Genomic DNA, 24,129 nt, shown 5'->3' on the forward strand with positions numbered 1-24,129 from the left:
TATGAGAATGAGAGCTAAAGTGAGATCAAGAACAAGTGAAAAAGAGTAGAGTTAGAGAGAAAAATAGAAAAAAGGTCATTAATGAAATGTAGTTAAAAGTAGTGAAGAATTTGGTTCTTTAGATTAGGGACACTTTTTTCAATAAAAAATGATGATTTACAAACAAATGTTGGTAAGGATGTGGAGACAGGGAAACCACTGTGCATTGTTGATGGGATTGCAAATTGGTATGGCAACTATGGGAAACAGAATGTAGGTTCCTCAAAAAATTAAAAATAGAACTACCCATAACCCAGCAGTTCTACTTCTGGGTATTTACCCCCAAAAATCCAAAACACTAATTCAAAAAGATATATGCACCCCTGTGTTCATTGCAGCATTATTTATAATAGCTAAGATGTGGAAGCAACCTAAGTGCCCATCAATAGACGATTACACACACACACACACACACACACACACACACACACACACACACACGAATATTACTCAGCCATAAAAAAGAATGAAATTTTACCATTTGTGACAACATGGATGGACCTAAGTGAGTATTATGCTAAGTGAAGTAAGATAGACAGAAAAAGACTACCATATGATTTCACTTGTATGTGGAATCTGAAGAATAATATAAACGAACAAACAAAACAGAAACAGATTCATAGATGAAGAGAACAAAGTGATGATTGCCAGCTAGGAGAAGTAGGAGGCTGGGTGAGAAAGGTATAGGATGGAAGAAGTAAATTAATAGTTACAAAATAGTCACAGGGATATGTAAAGTACAACATAGGGAATATAGTCAATGGTATTGTAATAACTATGTATGGTGCCAGGTGGGTACTAGACTTACTGGAGGGATCACTTCATTATTTAAATGTATAACCACTATGCTGTACACCTGAAACTAATATAAAATAATACTGAATGTCAACTTTAATAGAAAATTTAACAAAATAAAATGATTTACTTTTTGAGACATAAATTTCAAAGCAAATGAAACAATTAGGTAGGAGATTTTGTAAGCTTGTGTTGTCATTGGATCTTCAAGTATTTGGGGAAAAGATTGCAGTGTTGGATACGATGTTGATTAATTTTTAACTTTCATTTCAACATACAGTCATTAACAGCACATTGCAAAGAAGCCTGAGGAGTTCAAGACCAATTGATTGATAATAAAGAGGGTCTAATTGAGAAGAAAAGATTGTTAGGGAGAACCTTCAACATTCCTTGGATGTGAATTATGATTAGTAGAGTAATTAGAGGAATGTATTATAATTTTATAAGAGTCTAATAACATTTTAATGTTGGGGGAAATGCTCTTTAATTCAAAATATAGTTCTATATTTTATATGAAAATTTTAGGGTGTAATTCTATATAATCCATGTGCATTAAAGCAGCCTTTTTCAATGTTAGCAAAATGATCAGTTCGTGGATGACATATAAAAAGCAAAATTAAAATCATGATTAAATAATTCTTGAAAACCTTTTCAACTAAATAATATATATGAAATTTGAAAAGCATATTAGTCTCCAATAAAAATGATGTATAAAAGCTATAAAAAATCCAGATATTAGTTTTATAATGCAACGATAATAGTCACTGTATGAATTATTATACAAGTTGATATTCCAGCTTGTGGTTATATGTAGTATAATAACATAGAGTTATTATACTTTTTACATTCCATTTTGTATATCTGACCTAATTTCCCAATCAAGATGTTCTTTCCTTAAATCGGAATAAATATATGACACTTATACTTCATGATACAATGTAATTATCATCAGAGATTGTTTTCTATATGTTTGTTTTTCTGTCATCTTTGATATTTGTCATAAATCCTGTACATATATCATTCTTATTAGAAAATACTATTTGCTCAGTGGATTTTTTTTGACAGTCTGGATCAACATTTTCCAATAGAAATATAAGGTGAGTCACATACGTAATTTTACATTTGCTAGTGGCAACATTAAAAGTGAGAATAAACCAGTGAAATTAATGTAATAATATATTTTATTTAATCCTATATATCCAAAATGTTATCATTTTAATTGGGATCCATATAAAAATTAATGAGAAATTTTACATTTTTTAATACTAAGTCTGTGAAATCTGGCATGTATTTTATGCTTAGAACATATCTCAAGTCAGACTAGCTACATTACATGGTTCGTGGCTACCATGTTGGACAGCTTCATGTAGACTTTAATGAAATATATAATATTCATCATGAGTAACTTCATATCAGAGGGAATGTTTTGCCTGCATGTAACAAAAGTTAGAATCTCCCTCTTACGAATTGTGGGGAAAAACTGTTTAGACATCTGTATTATTTTGTGTGTAGATTTAACCATAGGAAGCCAAGAAATAATCTGATCTTTCAATCTAGAGAGACTATTTCAGTCAAAAATTCGAGTGGAAAATGCTTGACAGTGTTACTTGCTTAGAGTCACATTTTGTCTTACCAGAGAGGGTACTTCAGATAAATGAGGTAATAAAGATATCTGCAGATTAGGAGCTTCAGGAAGTGGTGTGGACTTGAGTCAGAATTTTGATGGTGTGTTTGATTCAGTTCATCAACTTGAAATTATTTCTGTAGCGAACATCTTGTGCATCTATGAGGCATACAAAGATGTGATAATATCTTGAGCAAGTAACCAGTTGACATGAAATTAGGTACCTTGAGCTCATCTAGAATAAAAGAAATAGAGTCATTTGCCCTTTTTTGTTTAAAGACATTGACACTGGTCTGACAGTGCAGAGGCGTCGCTTGACCTCGGTATGAATAATGAGTTTAAATGTACTTAATGTACTACAGTTTAAACATTTTTCTTAAATCTTCCTCCTAAATCACACCATTTCTTCAGGAGATGTGAAGGAAGAATATTTAGACCTCATCTTAACAATTGAAAAGCTGAAATCCCGAGAAACTGGTCTGGGTTACAAAGCAATCTGTGGTGGTATCCTTAAAAAGCTTCAATTGCTTGAAGTTGCTTCAGCTGACTTTATAGCTTAATTTAAAATCCAGGAAGCATTAATGGAACAGCTCTGCATTAAACTGTGGCTTTAATGTGGGACTGATTGTAAATGGGCCACCATGTAGATCCCTCTCTCTCAGGTAATAATGATTTGATGAAAAGGCTCAACCAATGAACTGCCAATCATAAAAATTCCAGCTTGTGAAGTCCGCTGAACAGGGAGAGTAAAAACTTAATTATTACCATTCTGCATTTTATTAAATGTAGTCATTGTAAATAGTGATACTTAGTAAGTGCAAGCTTCATTTCTCTGTGAAATGCTGTATAGATACTATCATTTTCTGGTTACCTTTAAAGATAATAGTTGATGTTTTATTTCTGTGATTATGCATCATCATGGTATGAAATGTGATTCTTGATCCAGAGCTTCACTCAGGAACTTACTTATAAGTTGTATAAGATAGTATAACTCATTTAGGAGGAACATGTGTAAACCTTTTATATTTTTCTCATTTATTTTAAATTTCCTCATTTACGCAGTCTTTCCCTACCAATAGCCTCTCTTATCTGCTTGCCATTAACTCTGAATGTCCTAAAAGTGTATTCAATAGACAGATTCAGCCTTTTTCCTTGTTCTACTACTTATCACTTCTTTGAGACTTAATAAATGTTGACAAATGGAATTTCACAATCTACGGGTTACTGATATACTATTTTTTCTTCCACCTATTAAAGTTTTAGATAATGATTTTTCTCACATGTAGCTTATGAGTTTTTTGGTCCCCTTTTTCTCTTCCACCTACCATTCTTGTCCCTGCGAAGGACTGATTTAATTATGTATATATCTGATACCTAAAGTGGTAATCAGTTTTTTACTTTTGTATGTTTTTATTTATTAATGATCCAATAGAAATTCTGTTAATTTATTAAAGAAGAAATTGTCATAGAGCATTTATTATGTACTAAATAGTTTGCCAGGTGATATGACTTAACAAAAAACTCCAAATTTTATATAACAATATTTTAATTTTCCTTAGTATTTTTTTATATATCTTTCCACTTGCCTGGAGTTATTTTGGATTCTCTCAGACCTTTATTTCAAGGAAAAAAGCGTTTTTCCCTCATTTTCAATAAGATTTTAAAGAAAATTGTATAAACATTTCACATTGGCCATTTCCGAAAAGATATTTATGGTATAGATTTTGGGAAATGATATTCTAGTCAACTTCAACTATGCAGTTTCAGTTTGCCCAGTGCTCATCTCTCTGGATATTCTTGCTTAGATGCCCTAAATACGTTGAAAGCCCTTCTATGTTCATTTTTGCCTACTGGTTTTCTGTTCAGGCCCATTTTAAATGTTGTCAGTTGTCTGAAAACTTTCCTTGTACATCTAAATCCATTTAATTTTTTTCTCCTGTGTATTGTGTTTACTACTTAGGAATGTTTATTAGCATATCTAACCCATTATGACTTCTGTTGAAATTATTTGTTTCTGCTTTATCTTTCATATTAAATTGTAAACTCCCTGAGGTTAAGGATTGTGTTTTGTTTTATTCTTCACAGAATAGATTACAGTGCCTTTAATGTAGTAGCTTCTTGCTTTGTTATTTCAGTATTATAGAAGAGAGTATTTGAAATAACTTTGTCATCTTTCTAATGAAGAGTCAATCCTCTCTTAGTGTTTTTATATCTCCTCATTTCTACCTTTCCTTGAAATTATGAAATAATCTTGAATAATTTTGGAGCTTTTATTTCCCTAGTGAAATTTCAGGCAGTGAGTAATTAGTTCACCTGTCATTTTCTCAGTCTGTCTCTCTCTTTTTTAACTATTTGCAGACATCTTAGATTTATATTATATACTCGTGATTGTCTTGTCATATAGATTTTTTTCTGCTTTATTCTATTGTCAAATACTGATGACGTTCACCAACTCAATAGCAGAATTATCAAATTCAAATCAACAAATGCATTTATAGTGTAAATTTTGATTTTCGACTACCTTACTATAATTCATTTGCCTCCATTATAATGTCATCAGTCAAATTTGGAATATAAATTAATTTCTAATTTTAGTATAAGGTAAAATTAGAATCCTTAGGGATGGATGTGACCTTTAGAGTTAAGATTTTATTTTATAAGGAGGAGGGTGAGTCTGTTTAATTATATCCAGTTTTGAATTAATCATCAACTTTATCACTAAATCTGTGTTTCTTATTGTACGTTTTATTCCACTATAAGACTTCCAGGGGTGATATTCAAAATGTTTATCAACCATCACAACAGATGAAAGCTGTACAATATGAATAGGGACCTGGAAGCCCTTTCCTTTGCTAGGGTCAACCTTTTAATTGCTGGATTATGAGGCAGCCTGGAGAGTCCAAGGGAAGATCTTTGGAAGCTGGAGTATTAGGAAGGCACATAACAGACTCTGAAAAGTGGCTAATTATTAATGTATGAGTAGACAAATGTATTTGTGTTTTTACATTTACTTTTACTCTACTGATTTACACTCCTTGAATATTAATGTCTGGGCATTTCCATAATCCCAAACTTGCAGACTTGAAAAATTATAATCATATTGACCCCACCTTGCTCTCATTCACCATATGCAGTCAACTACCATCTTTTCCATCTATAAGAAATGAGCAATGAAATGATGCCATTATTGTCACTAGAATGAATAATGATTACCCTAAAGTTAATTTTTAATTATTTCAGTTTCCACTAGGTTAAAATATATTTATGAAAAGAGTACAGATATTTATTACTAGGTTAAAATGAGCTTTTGCAATAGTGTCATAATATGTACAAGACTATAATGGGAATATATTTTTTTAAATAAAAAGATACTGGAAGAATAGTAAGGAGCAAAAAAGCAATAGAATATAATTTTTACAATGCAGCTTGGGGAAAGAGAAAAATTGGAACTAAAGAAAGCTTGAATCATAGAAATGGAAGAGAGAATTTATAGAGTCATAGAATTTACATAGTCATAGATAGAAGGGAACGTATAGGGAAGGACTGTTGAGAATAGAACAAAAACATTCTAACAAGCTCTGAAATGAGGGCAAAGAGGTGATGAGGTTTTATAAATGTGTGCCAGAAAAGATGATTATAAGTTCACCTTACCAAAATAAATCATTTTATATCTCCAGTGCCACCATTACTGAATTAGAGTTAATTCCTTAGCATAGAAAAATAATTCACATTATCTGAAAAATCGTAGTTTTCAATTTGGTCTATAGACATAATTTAGTATTAAAATCTATAGCTCTTAGAACCCAACATTCTACAGTAGCTCAGGTGGAGATCTATTAGAAGGTAGGCTTTTTGTTCAAGCGCAACCAAGTTCCTACTTTTGAATGAGAATAGGGGGAATGCGTTGCCCATGGCTTATTGCTATGACTGGTAATAAGTTGCTTTATATCCTTGCCAACAAATTCTAGAGAGTTGTTTAGAACGACTCAAGTTAATCAACTCAATTTTTTTTTGAATTGAATAGGAAAATATATTTTATGGTTTTGAGGGGTGAAAACATTTTACTAGAAAGCCTAATGACTTACCCAAAGTCAGTAGAACCCAAATGTGGAACCAAGAAAGACATTATTTTGGGGAGAGTTGCATGGATATTTCAATTTCACTAAAAAATTCACGATTTTTATAATGTGTTCAAGGATAGTTTTCCTACTATGCTTGTTATTATTTTAAAAGAAGAGCTTCTACAAATAGATATTAAGTCATCTAACCAGCCTGGACACTATCTCACTCAGTACTCTTAATTCTTCCATTAATGTTTTAAATTTGTATCTATTAGAAATTCCGTAATTCTGAAAATTTTCTTCATAGTTTCCTGGAGCCTCTTTTGGTTAAAGAATATACTAATTCATTCAAGCTTCTAACAGCAACAACAACAACAAAAACTTTTATGAGGTGCACTATCCTGTTTTTATATTTTCATACTTTGAAGATATTTACATTAAAACCATAATCATAAAAGTAGCACCCATCAAAAACACATGAAGAATGATTAAATCCTCTCAGAATACCTAAAAAGTTTGTTTCTCCATAAGTAGTCTTAGAAAATAGTTTTCATTTTGAGAAATAAAAAGAGTAATGCTAACAGGAATTCAAAGCATATCTTATAAACCCTGAATGATGATAAGTAGCTGTTACTTTTATATTAATATAAAAATAAGCACGCAACTCCCAGTGGCTGAAATTCTTTCAATTCTGAAAGTTCTGAGCTGCTAAATGAGATCTAGGTCAAGGATTACAGTAAACTCTGTCAGCTCTAATTGTGAAGTTTCACTGAAGTGGGATGACCATTTCTATAATTTAAGCATGTACCTATTTTAGTAACAATGCCTTGTCTGCATAGCACAAAATAAGATTAAATTTTGTGAATTACTTGTTTTTTCTGAGATAAATATTCTAGGCAAATTAGATAAGAGCTAGGATGACTACTTTTGAGAGTGGAATTATCTATCTATACATATTAAAACTATATCTATACCTATACAACAGCAATAATTTACATAACTTTGTACTGCATAGACATACCTTTTCTTCTCTCTTGCTCTTTTTTTTTTTTTTGACTCATAAGTCTATTAAATCTAAAACCTTGACAATCATTGATCAAAGAAAGCTCTCCAAAATGCATTCTTCTCCCCATAGGTTTGAAAGAATTTCAATAGCAAATTTATTTTAATCTCCTCCTGTTTGTGACTTACCCTTTGCAGTTAATCCCTGTTGCCCTTTTACATACCCTGTTGCCCTCGCAGTCTGTCAGGAAGATAATGGACAGTGTAGAGACAGATGCCTGAGAGAATGTAAACTGGTAGCTGGCTCCACAAGCAAGGTGGCAAGGGAGCTAGAACACTTATGATGTCTGTTGGCAACTCTGACATGACTATGATAACTAGTGTCCTGACACACAGAGTGGAGAGGATACCCCAAAGGCAAAGAAGGGATTGTTTGTCATTGAAAAAACCTTAAACTTGGGTAGCAGTGGACTGTACTGTGCAATTTGCCAACTTTTGCTACTTCAGGCTGGGGTTCAAGGTGTTGCAGTGTTGTGGTGTGTGTGTGTAGTGTGTGGGGGGGGTGTGGGGTGTGTGTGTGTGTGAGAGAGAGAGAGAGAGAGAGAGAGTGTTGTTAGATTTTCCTTGCACTTTCTTGTCAAAGTATGAAACTTGATTTGAGAAGGGATAAAGATCCCTATGTTCCAGGCTTAATCATTGTTAATTGACAAATTAAGGTGATTTTATTATTTCTTAATGACATATTAGTGGTAGTGAGGGCTTATAGAGAATGAACAAAGCTAGCAATGTGATATCAAATCCAGATAGATGAGTAGATAGTTTTATCTATGAACTCAGGCAACTTTGAGTGAGAAAGGTTAAAAATAAATATACTAATACAATAATCTATACAGAACATTAGCTGAAAATATACCAGTGAGTATGTAAATGAAAAATGTATAAAAGCATGTGATACATAGCTAAAATAAAGTCTTTTAAAACTGTGAATTGAATTTATCTTCTTATGACTAAAGGAAGGTTTTTTAAAATTCTTGAATAAAGATACCTTATTAATATGTTGGAAAGGAAGTACTTATTTTGAATTGCATTTATTTGGCCATAGACCAATGACACAGAAAGAACAAAACGATACAAAAATAGAGATTTAGTATTTCTCTTTTTTTCTTTTAACTTTGATCCTTTGGCCAACATTGAATTTATCATTATTTTATGTGAATATTGCTTGATTCTTTTTCTGTTGTTTCACTTATCATAATAATACTAATTATTATTAATTCTCATTATTCTACAAAAAATAACACTGGCTGAAATTTAAAATTTCAGAAACAGTATACTGAATCCCACAGACTTTCCTTTCTAGAGATTAATGTTTAAACTAAAAGCTAGAATTCAGTCACTTTGGAATCACAGGAAAAAGTGACATGGATGACATAAATATTTAACAATACATGAAATTGGAGAAGATTTTAACTCCATAATATCAGTTTACTTTCTAATATATAATCCTAGAAAAATATCCAAAGATCCCGGCTGGCTAAAAAACTCCATCCTACCTTTCAATGAGTTAAATTGCATTTGCGAAACTATAGCTAGGAAAATGTTATTTTATATTAAGAAATTTTACCTTAAATAGGAACTGCTTTTTATTTCATCAGGCAAAATTTAATTCGAATGAAGAGTTTTTTTTGCTTGACAATATTTTGGTACATTAAGCTTATCAGAAGCAATAGAAAAGAATTAAAGATTATTTACAAAGCTAAACATTATTTGTAGTTAAAATTTACATTATGTCCAATAGATACATATGCAGTTTTAATAATCTAATGTCCCAAATACACTTCAAAAATATGTCTATACCCTGTTTTTTAAATTTTGGCTTAAATGTGATAAATCACTATACAGTACATTTCCTTTACTATTCTATATGTTATTTGCTATATCAATGTAAACTAAATTAAAATATTGTCTTTATTTTAGAATATGTGATTTGTATGTCTTTATGTGGATACAATAAATACGTGAAAATAAAGTTAAAATTTTGAATAATAATAGGTGAAATACATATTAAAATAAATGATTATATAGATATAATATTATATAAAATTTTATATATATTTATACCCCCCAAACAATGGGACTTTATATATATGTGTGTCTCTATATATAATATTAATGTCTTTTAAAAATTCCATCTGTATTAGAAATGGATCAAAGAGCAGGTGTGGATAACAATGATAATATTAGCCTATTTCTCCTGGTGAATTATTAATATTAAAGATATTACATCTAATACTTTCTGCTAGTAAAGCATAAACCAGAACTTTATGAAGAAAAAATTACTTTTGTCAGAATGTGTTTATAGTCTGTTTACTGGAGCAATAAATTAAGAATCATGATAGTTCTACAGATTTAGATAAAGAACAGATTATAATCTAGGAATATATAAAGGTCATATTTCTGGACTTTTTAAGGGAAGCTAAATTCTCCATCAGGATTTGAGGAAGTTACAAGGGAAAACAATGAATTTTGTTGAAATTTTAAAGTAGAACATCTTGTAAGAATCAGCAAAGGCTCTTGTTATCTCGTTTAAAAAATTCTTAGATGCCGAAAAGTGTCCAAGTCAAAAGCTTTGACTGGAAGAAAAGCAAAGAAAATTAGCAAAGTCAGGGACAGGTAATATATTGTTAATTGTTATGTGGACTTCTGAAGACATTTCTTTAGCAATCATGGGGAAATTACAAGTCCCATGGTACGTTTTGCAGATAATTGTGGAATTCGTGACTTGTTTCAGTTACCTCTGAAAAAAACAGTGCTACTCCCCCTGCAAATACAGATTTAAAAAGTAAAAATGTCTGCAACCTATGCGTTGAATAAAGGTCACCCTAACTGCACTTCAATTAAAAGCATCTGTCATTTTGTGATTGCTCAGTCTCTTGCTATTTTCAAAAATCTTGCTGTGTTTGCTGGAACCGGAGCAGATTAGACAAGATAGGGGAACATGGGAAATTATACTGTTGAAATACAAATGGAGGTGACAATATCTGAGGTTGTTGTTCCCATAGGAAAGATCACGCCAGTTTTTGTGCTGAAATCTTTTCAACATTCCCGTCAGAATTTGTTTACCAGTTCTCATTTCAGATATCCTTCAGTGCACACCTGAAACAGGTCATACTGTGGTGTGCTCCAAAGGAGTTACATATATACCTGCTCCAGAGCAGTACAAGCCACAGTTATATATGTAACTCCAAAATATCACAAAACAACATGTATCAGTTCATAAACCCATTATATCTTTATATGTTTTGTTAAAGCATCTTTAAAACTACACACATAGCTGTTTGCAGTCATATTCTTAATCATTAGAAAAATGTATTTTTTATATCTTTTTTAAGGAGTTAAATGCCTTTCACACACACAAAAAATGAAATTTGGATTAATTTTTAAACAGTGAATAGGCATTGCCTCTAATTTTTAGATAGACATAAGATCCTGCAGTTAACAGGCTCAGTCAAGGCCCCGTGGTGATAGAGAAAGGGATGAGATGGATCAGTAGTAGTTGCCACCTGTACACATTATGTGTAAAACTAGTTTAAAGACAGTCAAGAAAATAAGCATCATCCATTGTGCCCAAGGTGTGGCCTTCAGGAATATCTTCTGAAATGCCATCCAAAGGCTGTATTCTCTGACTCTTTTTTTCTATGTCTTTGGTGTGCTTCTGTGGGTACATTTCTGTGGAAAAATAACCCTTGTCTGCATTACTCACAGAGTTTCCTTAAGGAGATGGAGTAGCAATGGTTAATATGACTGGCTCTTATGCCATTCTTTTTGACTGAATGTAGTTGATGTGAGGCAAATTTGTTAATGTTACTGGCAAGGAAAGATCACTGCATGACTGTGATGTTAACTTAAGTATAGTTGCAACATTCAAAAGTTTCTATTGTGTACCAGGCAGTATTGGGAATACTGAGATGAATTATCACCTTTCTTAACTTCAGGTATGATAAAGTTTCAGAAGGGAAATACATAAACGACAGGTATAATACAATATAGGAAGTGTAATTATAGAGAGATACTGAGGTTCTTTGAGATCAAAGAGGAAGGGCATGAAGCAGGAAAATTTCCTGGAGGACATAATAGCTAAGTTGTAGAATAAAGGGTAAGTGGTGATGGAGAAGATTCCAAGGTAGGGGAGGATGGACATATTTGTTAAAACCTGTCCTACAGGTTTCAGCTGTAAATGTGAATACACGTAATATCCATTTTTTCCACTATTAATGGAGTATAGAAGTGATACAGACTTTAACAATTCATTTTACTTAAACAAGGCTTTTAATTTTTTTAATTTATTTTTATTTTTATTTTTTACTTCCAAGGAACTTCATTTTTTATTAGTGTGGCCATATTTAGCAACTTGAATAATTCAATACTGTGAATGCTCAAACAAGGCTTTTTAGAGCCAAACTGCTAGCTATAGTACTAATCAATTTGCTTTAAATCTCTTTTTTATTTCCTTAGATTTTTAGTAATATATATGTATATATATGTATATATATATATATGTGTATATATATGTATATATATATGTGTATATACACACACACACACACACACACACACATATATATTTCTAATACATATATATTATAAAAAGAAATCTGGGAAAAAAACTAGTGATGTAAACAGGCACAAATCAGATAAAGAACCCTGGAGTAAACTGTATTTTGTAAATGCAGTCAGAGAGCTTGAGACTTATAATATAGAATAATTATTTTAGTTACAATTAAATTAACAGGAAATAGCAAAACAGTATTATTGAATCATAAGGAAATTGTTATGATTTATTATGAAAGTCTTTTCATCATATTTCTCTGTATAATGAAAATTATTTCAATATTATACTATTGAACAAATATTAATATTAAAGCAAATTAAATTTTTCTCCTTTTAATATTAGTAAAATCTAAGAATAATTGATGATAGGGAAAAAGAAAATTATAAGAATAAATCAGAGCAAACCATGTTTAATACTTTTTAAAAGTACTTACCTATAATTTAATATACAATTTTTGAAGTAGGACAGGTTACAAAGGTAACTATAAAAATTTCCAGTATTCTAAAAGATCTGTAACAAAATTGACCTGAGAACCTATACGCTTATCCACCCAAATTCTTCTGATTTATTCTGGAGACAAAGCACCTTATATTTAGGCTTGGCAATTTTATTGCTATCTTCACTTATTGCCTTGTGTTTATTACCTTCTAAAAAATTCACTTCTTGATCATCTATTTCTCTGCAGAGATATAATGATTTTTTTTTTTTGAAAATTAATCCCACCAAAATGTTGTCTTGGAGGCTGAAATACAATCTGTGACTCAATGCATTTTCTTCTCTACAACACAAGAATAGCATTGCACTTGCATGATACGCAAATTCAGTGTTTCATTCAAAATAACCACCTTGAACAAGATTTAGAATGGGGTGAGGGGGGCAAGTATTTTATTCATTTTTTCATTTATTTATGACCTGTCTTATTCTTAAAAAGATCCAAGACAACTTATGGAAAGCATATAATAAGACATGGTGAACTCAACTGTATAAGGAAATTGAAGCAAAGGGAAAATAATGAGCTATTCAAAAAGTCTGCAGAGGACAATATATCATGAAGACATATCCTGTTAGAAAATGGGCCACAAATGTGGCTGTAAACCCTCTTAACAATTACTCAAAGGGGAAAATCTCCATTTCATGATTAGCAGGGTCTTTTCAAATATGGAACAAATAAGAACCACAGATTTCCAGCACTGAGACCAAAGAAAAGTGTACCGCATTGTTCATCACTCAATTCTATATAGTAACAAATTTAACAAGAACGAAACAGAATGAAACATCAAAGAACTGTTTCTTAGAAAGTTCTACAGTGACTTCAAAAGGGGCAAGTCAATGTGCAGTTTGGTAAACCTGACCATTTGCAGTTAGGTCCAGATTTGTCACTCTGTTGGACTGTCTTTATCCAGGTGGATACATTCTTGGGACTTGATTGAGTAATTGCATTTACTTGAGAATAGTAACTGTTGCTCATCTCTACCAAGTTTTTGATTAGTGTTGAATGGCAGGAATTCAGTGTTAACAATAAGAGCTGAACGTTGAATTTAAACGGTTAACCAAATGGGGGTAGGATTTACACAGACATAAAACTGCCATAAGATCTTGAATGATCTAAGCATTTTTAAGGCCTGTATATTAGATTCCCACCACTAGTGTGGTAAGCTCTGGTTATATAAGGCCTGTCCATACTCAACAATATCAAAGCATTATGTTTGAAGTGCTATAATAAAACCTTTATCTCAGTGATCACTACTTAAGATATCAGACATACACATTGGAATGGAGGAAGATTGTAAACAGACTCTCCATAACTCAAGAGTTCTTAGAATCTGCAGTGAAAGATATCATAAGTATTAGCTTGCACTTCTGAAGGTCAAGGAGAATTATTTATAAGAAATCTGTAGCACTAGAGTCCTGTTTTGTAATTTTCCTTGTGTAACTTGAAAGAATGAGTACTAGGGGTTTGGGATCATAAATACAAATATATTAATCATGGTCTTCAATTATCTTTTCCTTTCGCCATTTTCATATGTATAGATTTATTTCTGAAAATTTAATCCAGAAGAGGTCAAGGTGATACTGGTGTAAAGAGGAATGTTTCGTATACAATACTGGATATGTGTGTACAAGATCTTTGAGATAACAGAGAACTGGAAGGCTGGATATCTAAATGAGCTCTAAAATAATTTTTTTAAAAAAGTACTTCTTATTGCAAAAGCTCTAATAAAATGAAATGACAGCTAGTTTTTTCTTCCAAATTCCATCTTTTTAGAAATCAATATTTTGGTTGGGTAGGCTCAACTCCGATGTGGTTTGTCACTGGTCATCAGGTCTACGGAAGGCATTGAACTTGCCTGAGGGGTCTGGGGCAATGTCCATTTTTATGGCAATGAACACTTTGCATTTGCAAAGCAAAAGGACCAATCTTAAATTCTAGGATAAAAACAGCAGCAACATGTCTTATGTTTGTTATACTACTTTAGCTTCTACAGTCTTTATCTTCTTACTCTGACACATTTCGCCATTGCATGGAATACCATCATTGTGCCCTTATTTCTCAGCAGTGTATGTTCAACCTAGTGTTGATCAATACGTTAGAACAGAGTAGTGGAATACAAGTCCCCTCTAAACTGCTGAATGCGTGATATGTTTTACAGTTGCATAAGTCAGACTTAGTAATCACACTGATAAGCATTTGATAGTGAGAATTTAACACATGTTCACTCGATGCTTATCCATCCCCACCTAAACTAAGAAGGCATCTGTAGAAGGCCTGCTTTTTAAGTAGGCAGTGACAATTGCTTTAAAAAAGTGAAGAAATTCAGAATAACCATGTTGGTATTAGCCATGTACTTTTAAGTTATAATTACTATTTGTGACAACATGAATAGATCTAGAGGGTATTATGCTAAGTGAAATAAATCAGACAAAGACAAATGCCAAGTGATATCACTTATATGGAATCTGAACAACAAAATAAATGAACAAACAAAACAGAAACAGACTCGTAAATACAGAGAACAAATTGATGAATGCCAGAAAAAAGTGAAGGGATTAAGAAATATAAATTGTAGTTAAAAAATAGTCATGAGGATGTGAAGTACAGCAGAGGGAATTAGTGAATAATATCATAATAACTACATGTGGTGCCAGGTGGGTAGTAGACTAATTGAGGGGATCACTTTGTAAATTATTGTAAATGTATGACCACTATGTTGTACACCTGAAACTAATATAAAGTAATATTGAATGTTAACTGTAATTGAAAAATAAATTAATTTAAAAAAAGAAAATAAGGCTTAGTGACTATTATCCATCTTAACATGAGATACTTTTTAAAATAATGTCCAATTACACCCTGATCATAGGAAAGTTTGGTGGTTTTATATATTATATTTGTGATTATTGATATGGTTAATAATAAATTTTTGAATGTCTTAAACTTTTATCCTAATAAATAATCATTTGGATAGCATAGAAGATGAACTGTTTTAGAGATATGAGTTGTTAAAACTAATATACTTGTTTGAAATATTAATATCGGTGGGATAAATTAAATATTATTTGAATATTAACAAAATATAATTTTTAAATATATATAATTATGGGTTAAAGAACAATGAAATTATATATCAATCTCTTAAAATATGTTACATTTATAACAATATCAAGCATTTTTCATGATTAACTGTATAGTTCTAAAAGCCTTGAAATATAATTGGCAAATGTATGAAAACTAATACTATATATATTTTTTCCTTTATTTTAGTCATGATTTCATTGGAGAATTTACAACAAGCTATAGGGAACTTTCTAGGGGGCAATCACAATTCAACGTATATGAGGTAAGAGGAATTTTATTTTATTATTTTCCTCTGGAATAAGTATATTTATGCTTTAAAAGTATAGATTTTGCAATGGATAATTGTCCAAGGTTAACTAAGTAGCAACATTTGTAAGTCTAAACTTATTGAGTAGGCTTGTGTCTAAGATTAAATGACATTGTTTCTCTTCAAGTCACATGGTCTTTTAAATCTTTTTTGAGAGATTTAAAATTCTTGCCTATGGAACTTTTTAAAAAATTTTTTGAACAATTCAGTATGGATGCAAGTTTATTTTTCCCTAAGCTTCAGCCTTTATTTTTTGCCTTCCTACAAACCTCCTCTTCAATCCCCTTTTAAAAACAAAAAGTATGCATTTCAGTTGTGTCAACATAATTATAAAATGAGTTGTAGTCTGCTTAGTGTGTTCGAGCAACTTCACTGTTGTTTAGATGAACACTGAAAGGAATGACAAGGTATGATTCAATCATTAAAGAAATCCAGGTTATTAAAAGCAAATATACCAGTTATTTCTGCCTTAAACCTACATTTCCAGTTAACTACCAGATATATATTGAGCATATGGCATGTTTTAGCACTGTTAATCTTTGAGCTATGTTATCTATAATTATCTATATTTTTAAATTTAATATACATGGATAGCAAAGGAGAATATGTCTGTATTTAGTCAATAATGGTAACTGTTTTCCTGCAAGATTAATACTAAAATTGACCTCTTTTAAATTAATAGGGTAGGAATCTCCTTCTACCACCTTCTTACTGGGCTAAAGCAGTTGTATTTCATGCATTCATTCATTAACTTATAAATGAAATATTTGTTATGTAGCTTCTATATTCCTGTTCTGTGTTAGGCCCTTGGGATACAGAGGTGAATAAAAATTTCAGTATCTAATAGGAGAGACATATACATGAAATATGTTTAGTGTATCCTGATAAGTGCTATATATAGTATTATACTTAGTAGACTAGGAAATATTTGTGTGGTGGTTGGGAGAGGCGGGGCAAATCAACTCAAGAATGCTTCCCAAGCAAGGACAAAGATAGAGTAATGGATCAATTTTTATATCAGGATCTCTCAAGGAAGGAATATTAAGCCTCTAAACAGGAATGGAAGTAGTATAAGATAGGTTGTACTTATATAGAGGCCTGTTTCTTCTGTCTACCCTCAAAACTGACATGCATACCAGCCTTCCTTGTACTTAGGACCCATCTATTGCCAATCACCACATAGTCCTCCACAAATCAACCACTTTGAGTTTTCTTAGCTTTTATAATGTCTTATGCCCTTTGGAACAATCTTATTCAGCAAAGCTAGTTTAATGAGAGTGGTGCCACATCTGCTGAGATGACAAAGAAGCTTTGTAAAGTTATTTCCTATTAAATACCCTACATGGATATTTGTGCTGTAACTTCAAATACAAATGTTTTCTTATTATATATATTATCAATAGAAGAGATAAGTCTGAAGAAAACCTGAGACCATTATGTATTATGTACAGGTAGTTTTAGGATTTCAGTGGACAGCTCTTGGTCCAATACATGGGAAACTTCCTTTTCTACACATGTGCAAGGGATTTGGTTTTGTTGAGACAACCATGGAAGTTTTCAGCCATTATTCTCCTTTTCTCTATCCCTTCTCCTTTCAGTACTCCCATTATGCATATGTTGTTATGCTTAATTTTGTCCCACAGGTTTCTTAGGTTCTGTTCATATTTTTTTCTTTATCATTATTTTCTTTATTACTTAAACTAGAAAATTCCAATTAGCCATTCTTTTTTAAAATCACTGATTCTTTCTTCTGAGAACTCAAGTGTTCTGTTAAACCTCCCTAGTGAATTTTTCGTTTCAGTTATTGTGCTTTTCAAGTTGACAATTTCTATTTAGTTCTTTTTTATAATTTTGATCTACTTATTGATATTTCTATTTGGTGAGACATTGTTTCATACTTTAATTCTCTCTACATAGTTTTCCTTAGTTCTTTAAACATGTTGATAATAGCTGATTTAAAGACTTTTTCAAATAAATCTCAAATCTGTGAATTCCCAGGGGCGGTTTCTATTGATTGCTTTTTTCCTGTGTATAAATGATACTTTCCTGTTCCTATGCATGTTTTATACTTTTTGTCATTATCGAATGCTAGAAATTGTTAAAAATATTACGTAGTAACACTGGCAGTTCAATCCTCTGCCTTCCCCAGTGTTTGTTTTTGTGTTATTTATTTAGTCCTTATTTATTTGTTATTGTGTGGGCCATTAAAATCTTTGCACTCGCTAGAGTGGTCCGCACATGTTTTGACAGAGGTTTGTATATGTTGATACACTCCTTATGTGCTACAACAGTGTAAAATTCTACCTTGGCTTTTACTTGCTGTTTAAGGAGAGACTCAAGGTCAGCCAGAGATTAAGGATTGGAGCTTTCTCAGGTATTCCCTGTCCATATGCACAGACCTGCACAAGCATTTGACCTTCTAGATTCCCAGGAATATGCTTGAGCTTTTAAAAGCCCAGGCTGGATTGACAGGTAAATCTTCTGTCTGTTTCCCTGGCTGACAGAATTACCTCCAGAATTACAGTCATACTGGGTTGGAGCTGGTTTTGAGGCTGTTGCTAGGTCTATATTGGAGTCCCTGGTTGGCATACTTATTACTAGGGGCTTTGTCAGGCATGGCTTCTGTCCCTGGGTAGGTGAGGCTGGCACTGAGCTAAGTTTCCTCTTTGGGGTATACAGTTGTGTCTTCAGTCAGCTGACCTGTTACTAGGTACACAGGCAGGTGTGGCTCTTGCCAGGTCCCTGGGAGGGCTCCTCCCTGAGTGGGCAGGAATGTCCCTAGAACACCTCAGAGGGCCTAGAACCAAGCCCCTTGACTGTTTCACGTTCCATAGCCAAGACTGAAGTCTGTAGACCTAGTTCTGGAGGAATAGGTGGGCATGTCTCCCACTAGGTCCCTGGGTGGGCTGATCAGCTTCCTGTCCCAAGGCTGAAGGGGCTGGAGCCAAAAATAGGGATATTTTAGGATTTCCTGAGGTGCAGACCTGAGTGTTTCTTGGTGGGTCCCTGTGCCAGCAAGATTTTCACACACTGTGGCTGGGTGGGCTGGAACGAGTATTGGGCCTTTTCAGGATCTACAGAGTTGTAGATAAGGTCGTTTCCCACTGGAACCCTGGCCCCACAGGGCTGTTGATGGACTGGGCTGTGAGGGAGCTGGACTCCAGTAAAGGGCCCTTTCAGGATCTCCAGCAGAAGTGTGGATGGCAGTCTCTCCTCCTGGCTCCGTGTGCCATTTGGCCTTCATATTCCTTTTCAATCTCTGTTTGCTCTCTGCTCCAGCCAACCTGGGCCAGTTATTTTTTCCTCTTTCTAGAATGTTGAATTTGTCTGTTCTTTTTCACTAGAGCCCTAGTTTAAATTAGTAAATTATAGTTCAAATAATACTTATTCATACATTATTTCATCTTTCTTTCCCTATCAAAATACTTCTATATTTTGGATTGAGATGTACTGAAAGATCACTTTTTAAGGCACTTATGTGTTTTATTTATTCTATTAGATTGACAGGTCTTACTCATCTTTATATGCCCTGTATCTTCCAGTATCTTGTACAACGTAGGAGTGCAATAATATTTCCTCTTGGAATAAACAGTCAAAATTTAGTCTTATGTCCATAAACCAAGCCTTTACCAATTATTATGTAGCCTGGGTGGCTGGTGGAAACTACCAGTATAAAACAATGGAGTCAGTAGAGCCCTTATATATTTATATTTATGAGTGATTTGCTATGTTAATGCACTTAACCTAATAAAAAATACATGCCTTTTGAATATACTTTTTTTCACAACTTATATTTACAGAGAAATCTTTATTATTTAGTACCTTAGTATTAAAGGTCTCTTTCACATCAAGAGGAGGCAGATGGGTAAGGGTAATCAATGCATAAAATCATCAAGAACACTACTGAAAAATAATTTTTAAGTCAATAATCACTTTTGCAGTGAAGTTTTGGTTAAATGACTGTATAGGAGTCATACTAAAGGCATTTGTAAATGAATAGATGCATAAAAAGTAAAGGTTAGACTACATATTTAAAAAAATAGTATAAAACCTAATATATTGTAATTGCTTTATCTTTTTAAGGTGGTGAATCCCAAAAAGAAAGGAAAAAAGAAAAAATATATTAATTCGGGAACAGTAAGTCAAATTTAATTGTTCTTCATTAACGAGTCAAATAAATGAATAAAATATATGTAACATTTTTTTATCAGAATAGAAGCAACTCAAGGCTGAGCTATTTCACTAAGGATTTTAATATAGAGGTATATAATAGAAAAATAAACTTGCTATGGAAATGGTTGTAATGGAGAACACCTTATAGGAGGTAGTGACCTAGCTTCCCGCATGTTGCTCTAGGGGTTTTAAGTCCTGTGACGGAAGCGGAAGTTTTGTTATGAATTCTTCATTCAGTGGAATTACACTAGAAAGACTCAAGAAGATGTGAAAAAGTTTAAGTGGTAGTACAAAATACTATATTCTTAATAGGCTACACTTAACTGTTATGACTCATTCTATGGGATATGGAAATACTTGTTTATCATGCATTAAAATTTACAACTCTGTAGGAATGCTGGACTAAATAAGTACAGGAAGGTGCAGAGATACAAATATCTTAAAATTGTGAAAAATAAACACCATCCTATTTAGTTAAAAAATACACTGAAGATTTTATCCTAAGATTTTATCCTTGGGAGAAGCAAAATCTAAGTTTTCCCCACATTTCCCTTTAAAGATATTCTATAAAGCAAGACACTTAAAATATTAGATGGTCTCATTACAGGACCAAGACAAAAATACATACTTCCTTTTACATGACTTAGCTCACTGATTTTCATTTCTTAGTTTTAACCATTTTCCAACTCCCTTTCATCTTTCCTTTTATCTAAAACTCAAGATGGATCAAAGACCTAAATATAAGACCTAAAACAATAAATTGCATAGGAAAAAAAACATAGGTGCTCAATTCATGGACCTTGGATTTAGAGAGGATTTTATGATTTTGACCTCGAAGGCAAGGGAAGTAAAAGCAAAATTAAATAAATGGGATGATATCAAACTAAAAAGCTTCTGCACAGTAAAAGAAACCATCAACAAAACAAAGAGACAACCAACTGAATGAGAGAAAATATTTGCAAACAACGCCTCTGATAAGGGGCTAATATCCAAAATATACAAAGAACTGATACAACTCAACAACAAAGAAGCAAACAATCCAATTAAAAAATAGGCAGAGGACCTAAATGGACACTTCTCCCAAGTAAGACATACAAATGGCCAAAAGACATATGAAAAGATGCTCAACTTCACTAGCTATTAGGGAAATGCAAATCAAAACCACAATGAGATACCACCTCATACCTGTTAGAATGGCTATTATCAACAAGACAAATAAAAACAAGTGTTGGAGAGATGGTGGGGAAAAAGAAACCCTCATACACTACCGGTAGAAATGTAAATTGGTACAGCCACTAAGGAAAACAGTATGGAAGTTTCTCAAAAAATTAAGAATAGAATTACCATATGATCCAACAATCCCTCTTCTGGGTACCTATCTATCCCCAAAATATGAAAACATTTATTTGTAAAGATATATGCACCTTGATGTTTATTATAGCAGTTTTCCAAGACATGGAAACAACCAACGTGCCCTTCGATAGATGTTTAGATAAAGAAGATATGGTACATACATATACTGGAATATTACTCAGCCATCAGAAAAGATGAAGTACTGCCATTAGCGACAATATGGATGGATCTTGAGATTATTGTGCTAAGCGAAATAAGTCAGACAGAAAAATTTGAGAACCAGATGATTTTACTCATATGTGAGATATAAAACTAAAAGCAACAAACAAATAAGACAAACAGAGACTCGTGGACACAGACAACAGTTTAGTGGTTACCAGAGGGAAAGTGGGGAGAGGGGAGGTAGATAAGGGTAAAGACAATCAAATATATGGTGACAGAAGGAAACAACTTTGGGTGGTGAACATACAATGCAATATATGACATATTATTGAACTATACACTTGAAACCTATATAATTTTATTAACCAAAGTCATCCCAATAAATTTGATAAAATGAGTTAGTTAAATTTTTTTGGCCATTTTCTTTCCGATAAATTTAATTGTAAGAACAATCAGTCCTGCAGACTTTAATAATGAATATCTTTATTAATTTTTAAATGCTAGGAAATATGATTTTCTCCCTAATAGTTAAAAACAAACAAACAAACAAACAAAAAACTTCATTTAGGGTTGCAATTGGTACTTGCAGGTAATTCTGTCTCATTTTTCTTTTTGTTTGTTGTTTCAGGTAACATTACTTTCTTTCTTGGTAGAAACAGAAGTTTCATTCCTTGACTATATTAAAGGAGGGTAAGTCATCTCTGAAATTGTTTTATTGCTTAAGCATTTCTTTGAATGTGTGTAGCCAGTGCTGCCAGTAGGTAATAGGCAACTAAAATGATCACCTTTATTATATTTTGATGGCAGACCAATTTCACTTTTGTTTCAGACCTGTGAAAATAAACTTAAATATCAAGAGCTATTACTTTTGGCAAAAGTTGTAGCTTTTCTTTGAGCAAGAGAAAAACTTTATTGTGTTAGTAATAGTTATAGATAAAGCTATTGTGTATGCTTTCATAGAATGTTTCATGTGCCTAACATATGGGACTTTTTAGATGCTCTTTTTATTATTTTTAAGATAAAAGAAGAGCTTGAGGGCTTGTTGTAAATGTTTATTCTAGCTCCAGAATATTAAATGATGTATCTTGTCTTGAAATCATAATGCAGAAATAGATGGTGAATAGTCATTTAGTTGCTCACTAAGTTTCCAGGCAAGAATACATGTTAGAAAAAAAATCGATTGTTGTAACCATTCTTAAAATTTTCCAGGGTCCAGGCAGAGCCACTCTAGGTAATATATTATGGATTCTTATACCCTGGTAAATAAGGAGATTTTCCCAATTTTTTCCTATTTTTAACCTAGTTCCTATTTTTTACCTAGCCAAGCAAGCTTAGCGATTGCAATCATTCATTACCATACAGTCTAAAACATACACATTTTCTCATTTATTTTCTGTTATCCTGTATTTACAATATATATAAATGATGAGAAGCAAATTTGAATGTTTTGTAACTTCATGACAAAAAATAGCAACCGGCGATGAAACTCATGTAAATCTCTTCCTAACTATGATTCGGGAAACTTTTTTTTTCAATACTCACTGATCGAATGTCATGAGGCAGAAGAAAAGGATGAGAGAATGAGGGGGCCAAAGGAACAAAGAGTTTCCCCCAAAATACAGAGAGCTTGCCCCTTTTTGTTCTTAGTTGAGGAGACAAAACAAAAACCATACTTGCCTAAGTGGAGAATCTTTGCTATATATGGACATCCGGCAACCTGCTACCTGGCTGTCTACACAGACCCAGAAACTATGGTGGTTGTTTCGATAAAATTAAAGGAAAACATATTAAGTAGAAAAAGAGTTTGCCCACTTTCCTTAATATAGAAAGTTGAATTTGTCATAAAAAAAATAGATTCTTGTATAAATAAACTTCTTAGTAGCTATAGATAAAATAGTTGGTAAAGTCGGTAAGATAATGGATATTCCTTAGCATACCCTTTATAAACGTAAAAAAGTGTTTGCTATGTTTGACTATAATTTCCCTGTTGAAATAATTATTTAAAATTTTAAAACGTTAAAAATTTCTTTTGTTTTTGTTTTGCTTTGTAAGCATGTGAAATGTATGTGTGAAAGAAATAGCCAATATATTTTGTCAGCAGTGCAAATCTATTAACATTTTGATTTGTCTATCATCAGTAAATAACATATTCAGAATCTGTTACCAATAGGTACTTCTATTGATTGTTCACATTCTCTTTTGAGGATACTAATAAGAGCAAATGGGTTTCTACAGTACCTGGAGCAAGGGCAGCCTTGGCTATATCACATTGACAACTTTGCTACTTACAACCTTCGATTCTTTTTGTTTATTCGTTTGTTTGGCTTACACATTTCCTACTTATAGTACAGCCTGTGCTGGAAGAAATGCTAGTGACCTTTTTCTGTCAGGAATCTGTACAAATGGAGCCTCAACCTATGAGGT

The 24,129-nt window shown here is 32.5% G+C and overlaps 1 protein-coding gene across 1 annotated transcript in view; it reads left to right on the plus strand.

The window, feature by feature from the left end:
* Window positions 1-24,129, plus strand: part of CPNE8 (copine 8) — a 170,492-nt gene that overhangs the window by 95,694 nt on the left and 50,669 nt on the right. The window contains exons 11-13 of the mRNA XM_039882322.1: window positions 15,897-15,972; window positions 20,101-20,154; window positions 22,334-22,395. Of these exons, the coding sequence (XP_039738256.1) occupies window positions 15,897-15,972; window positions 20,101-20,154; window positions 22,334-22,395 (192 nt within the window). The remainder of the gene's footprint in view (window positions 1-15,896; window positions 15,973-20,100; window positions 20,155-22,333; window positions 22,396-24,129) is intronic.

This window comes from Pteropus medius, unplaced genomic scaffold (assembly GCF_902729225.1).
Source record: "Pteropus medius unplaced genomic scaffold, Ma_sr-lr_union100, whole genome shotgun sequence".
NCBI lineage: Eukaryota > Metazoa > Chordata > Mammalia > Chiroptera > Pteropodidae > Pteropus > Pteropus medius.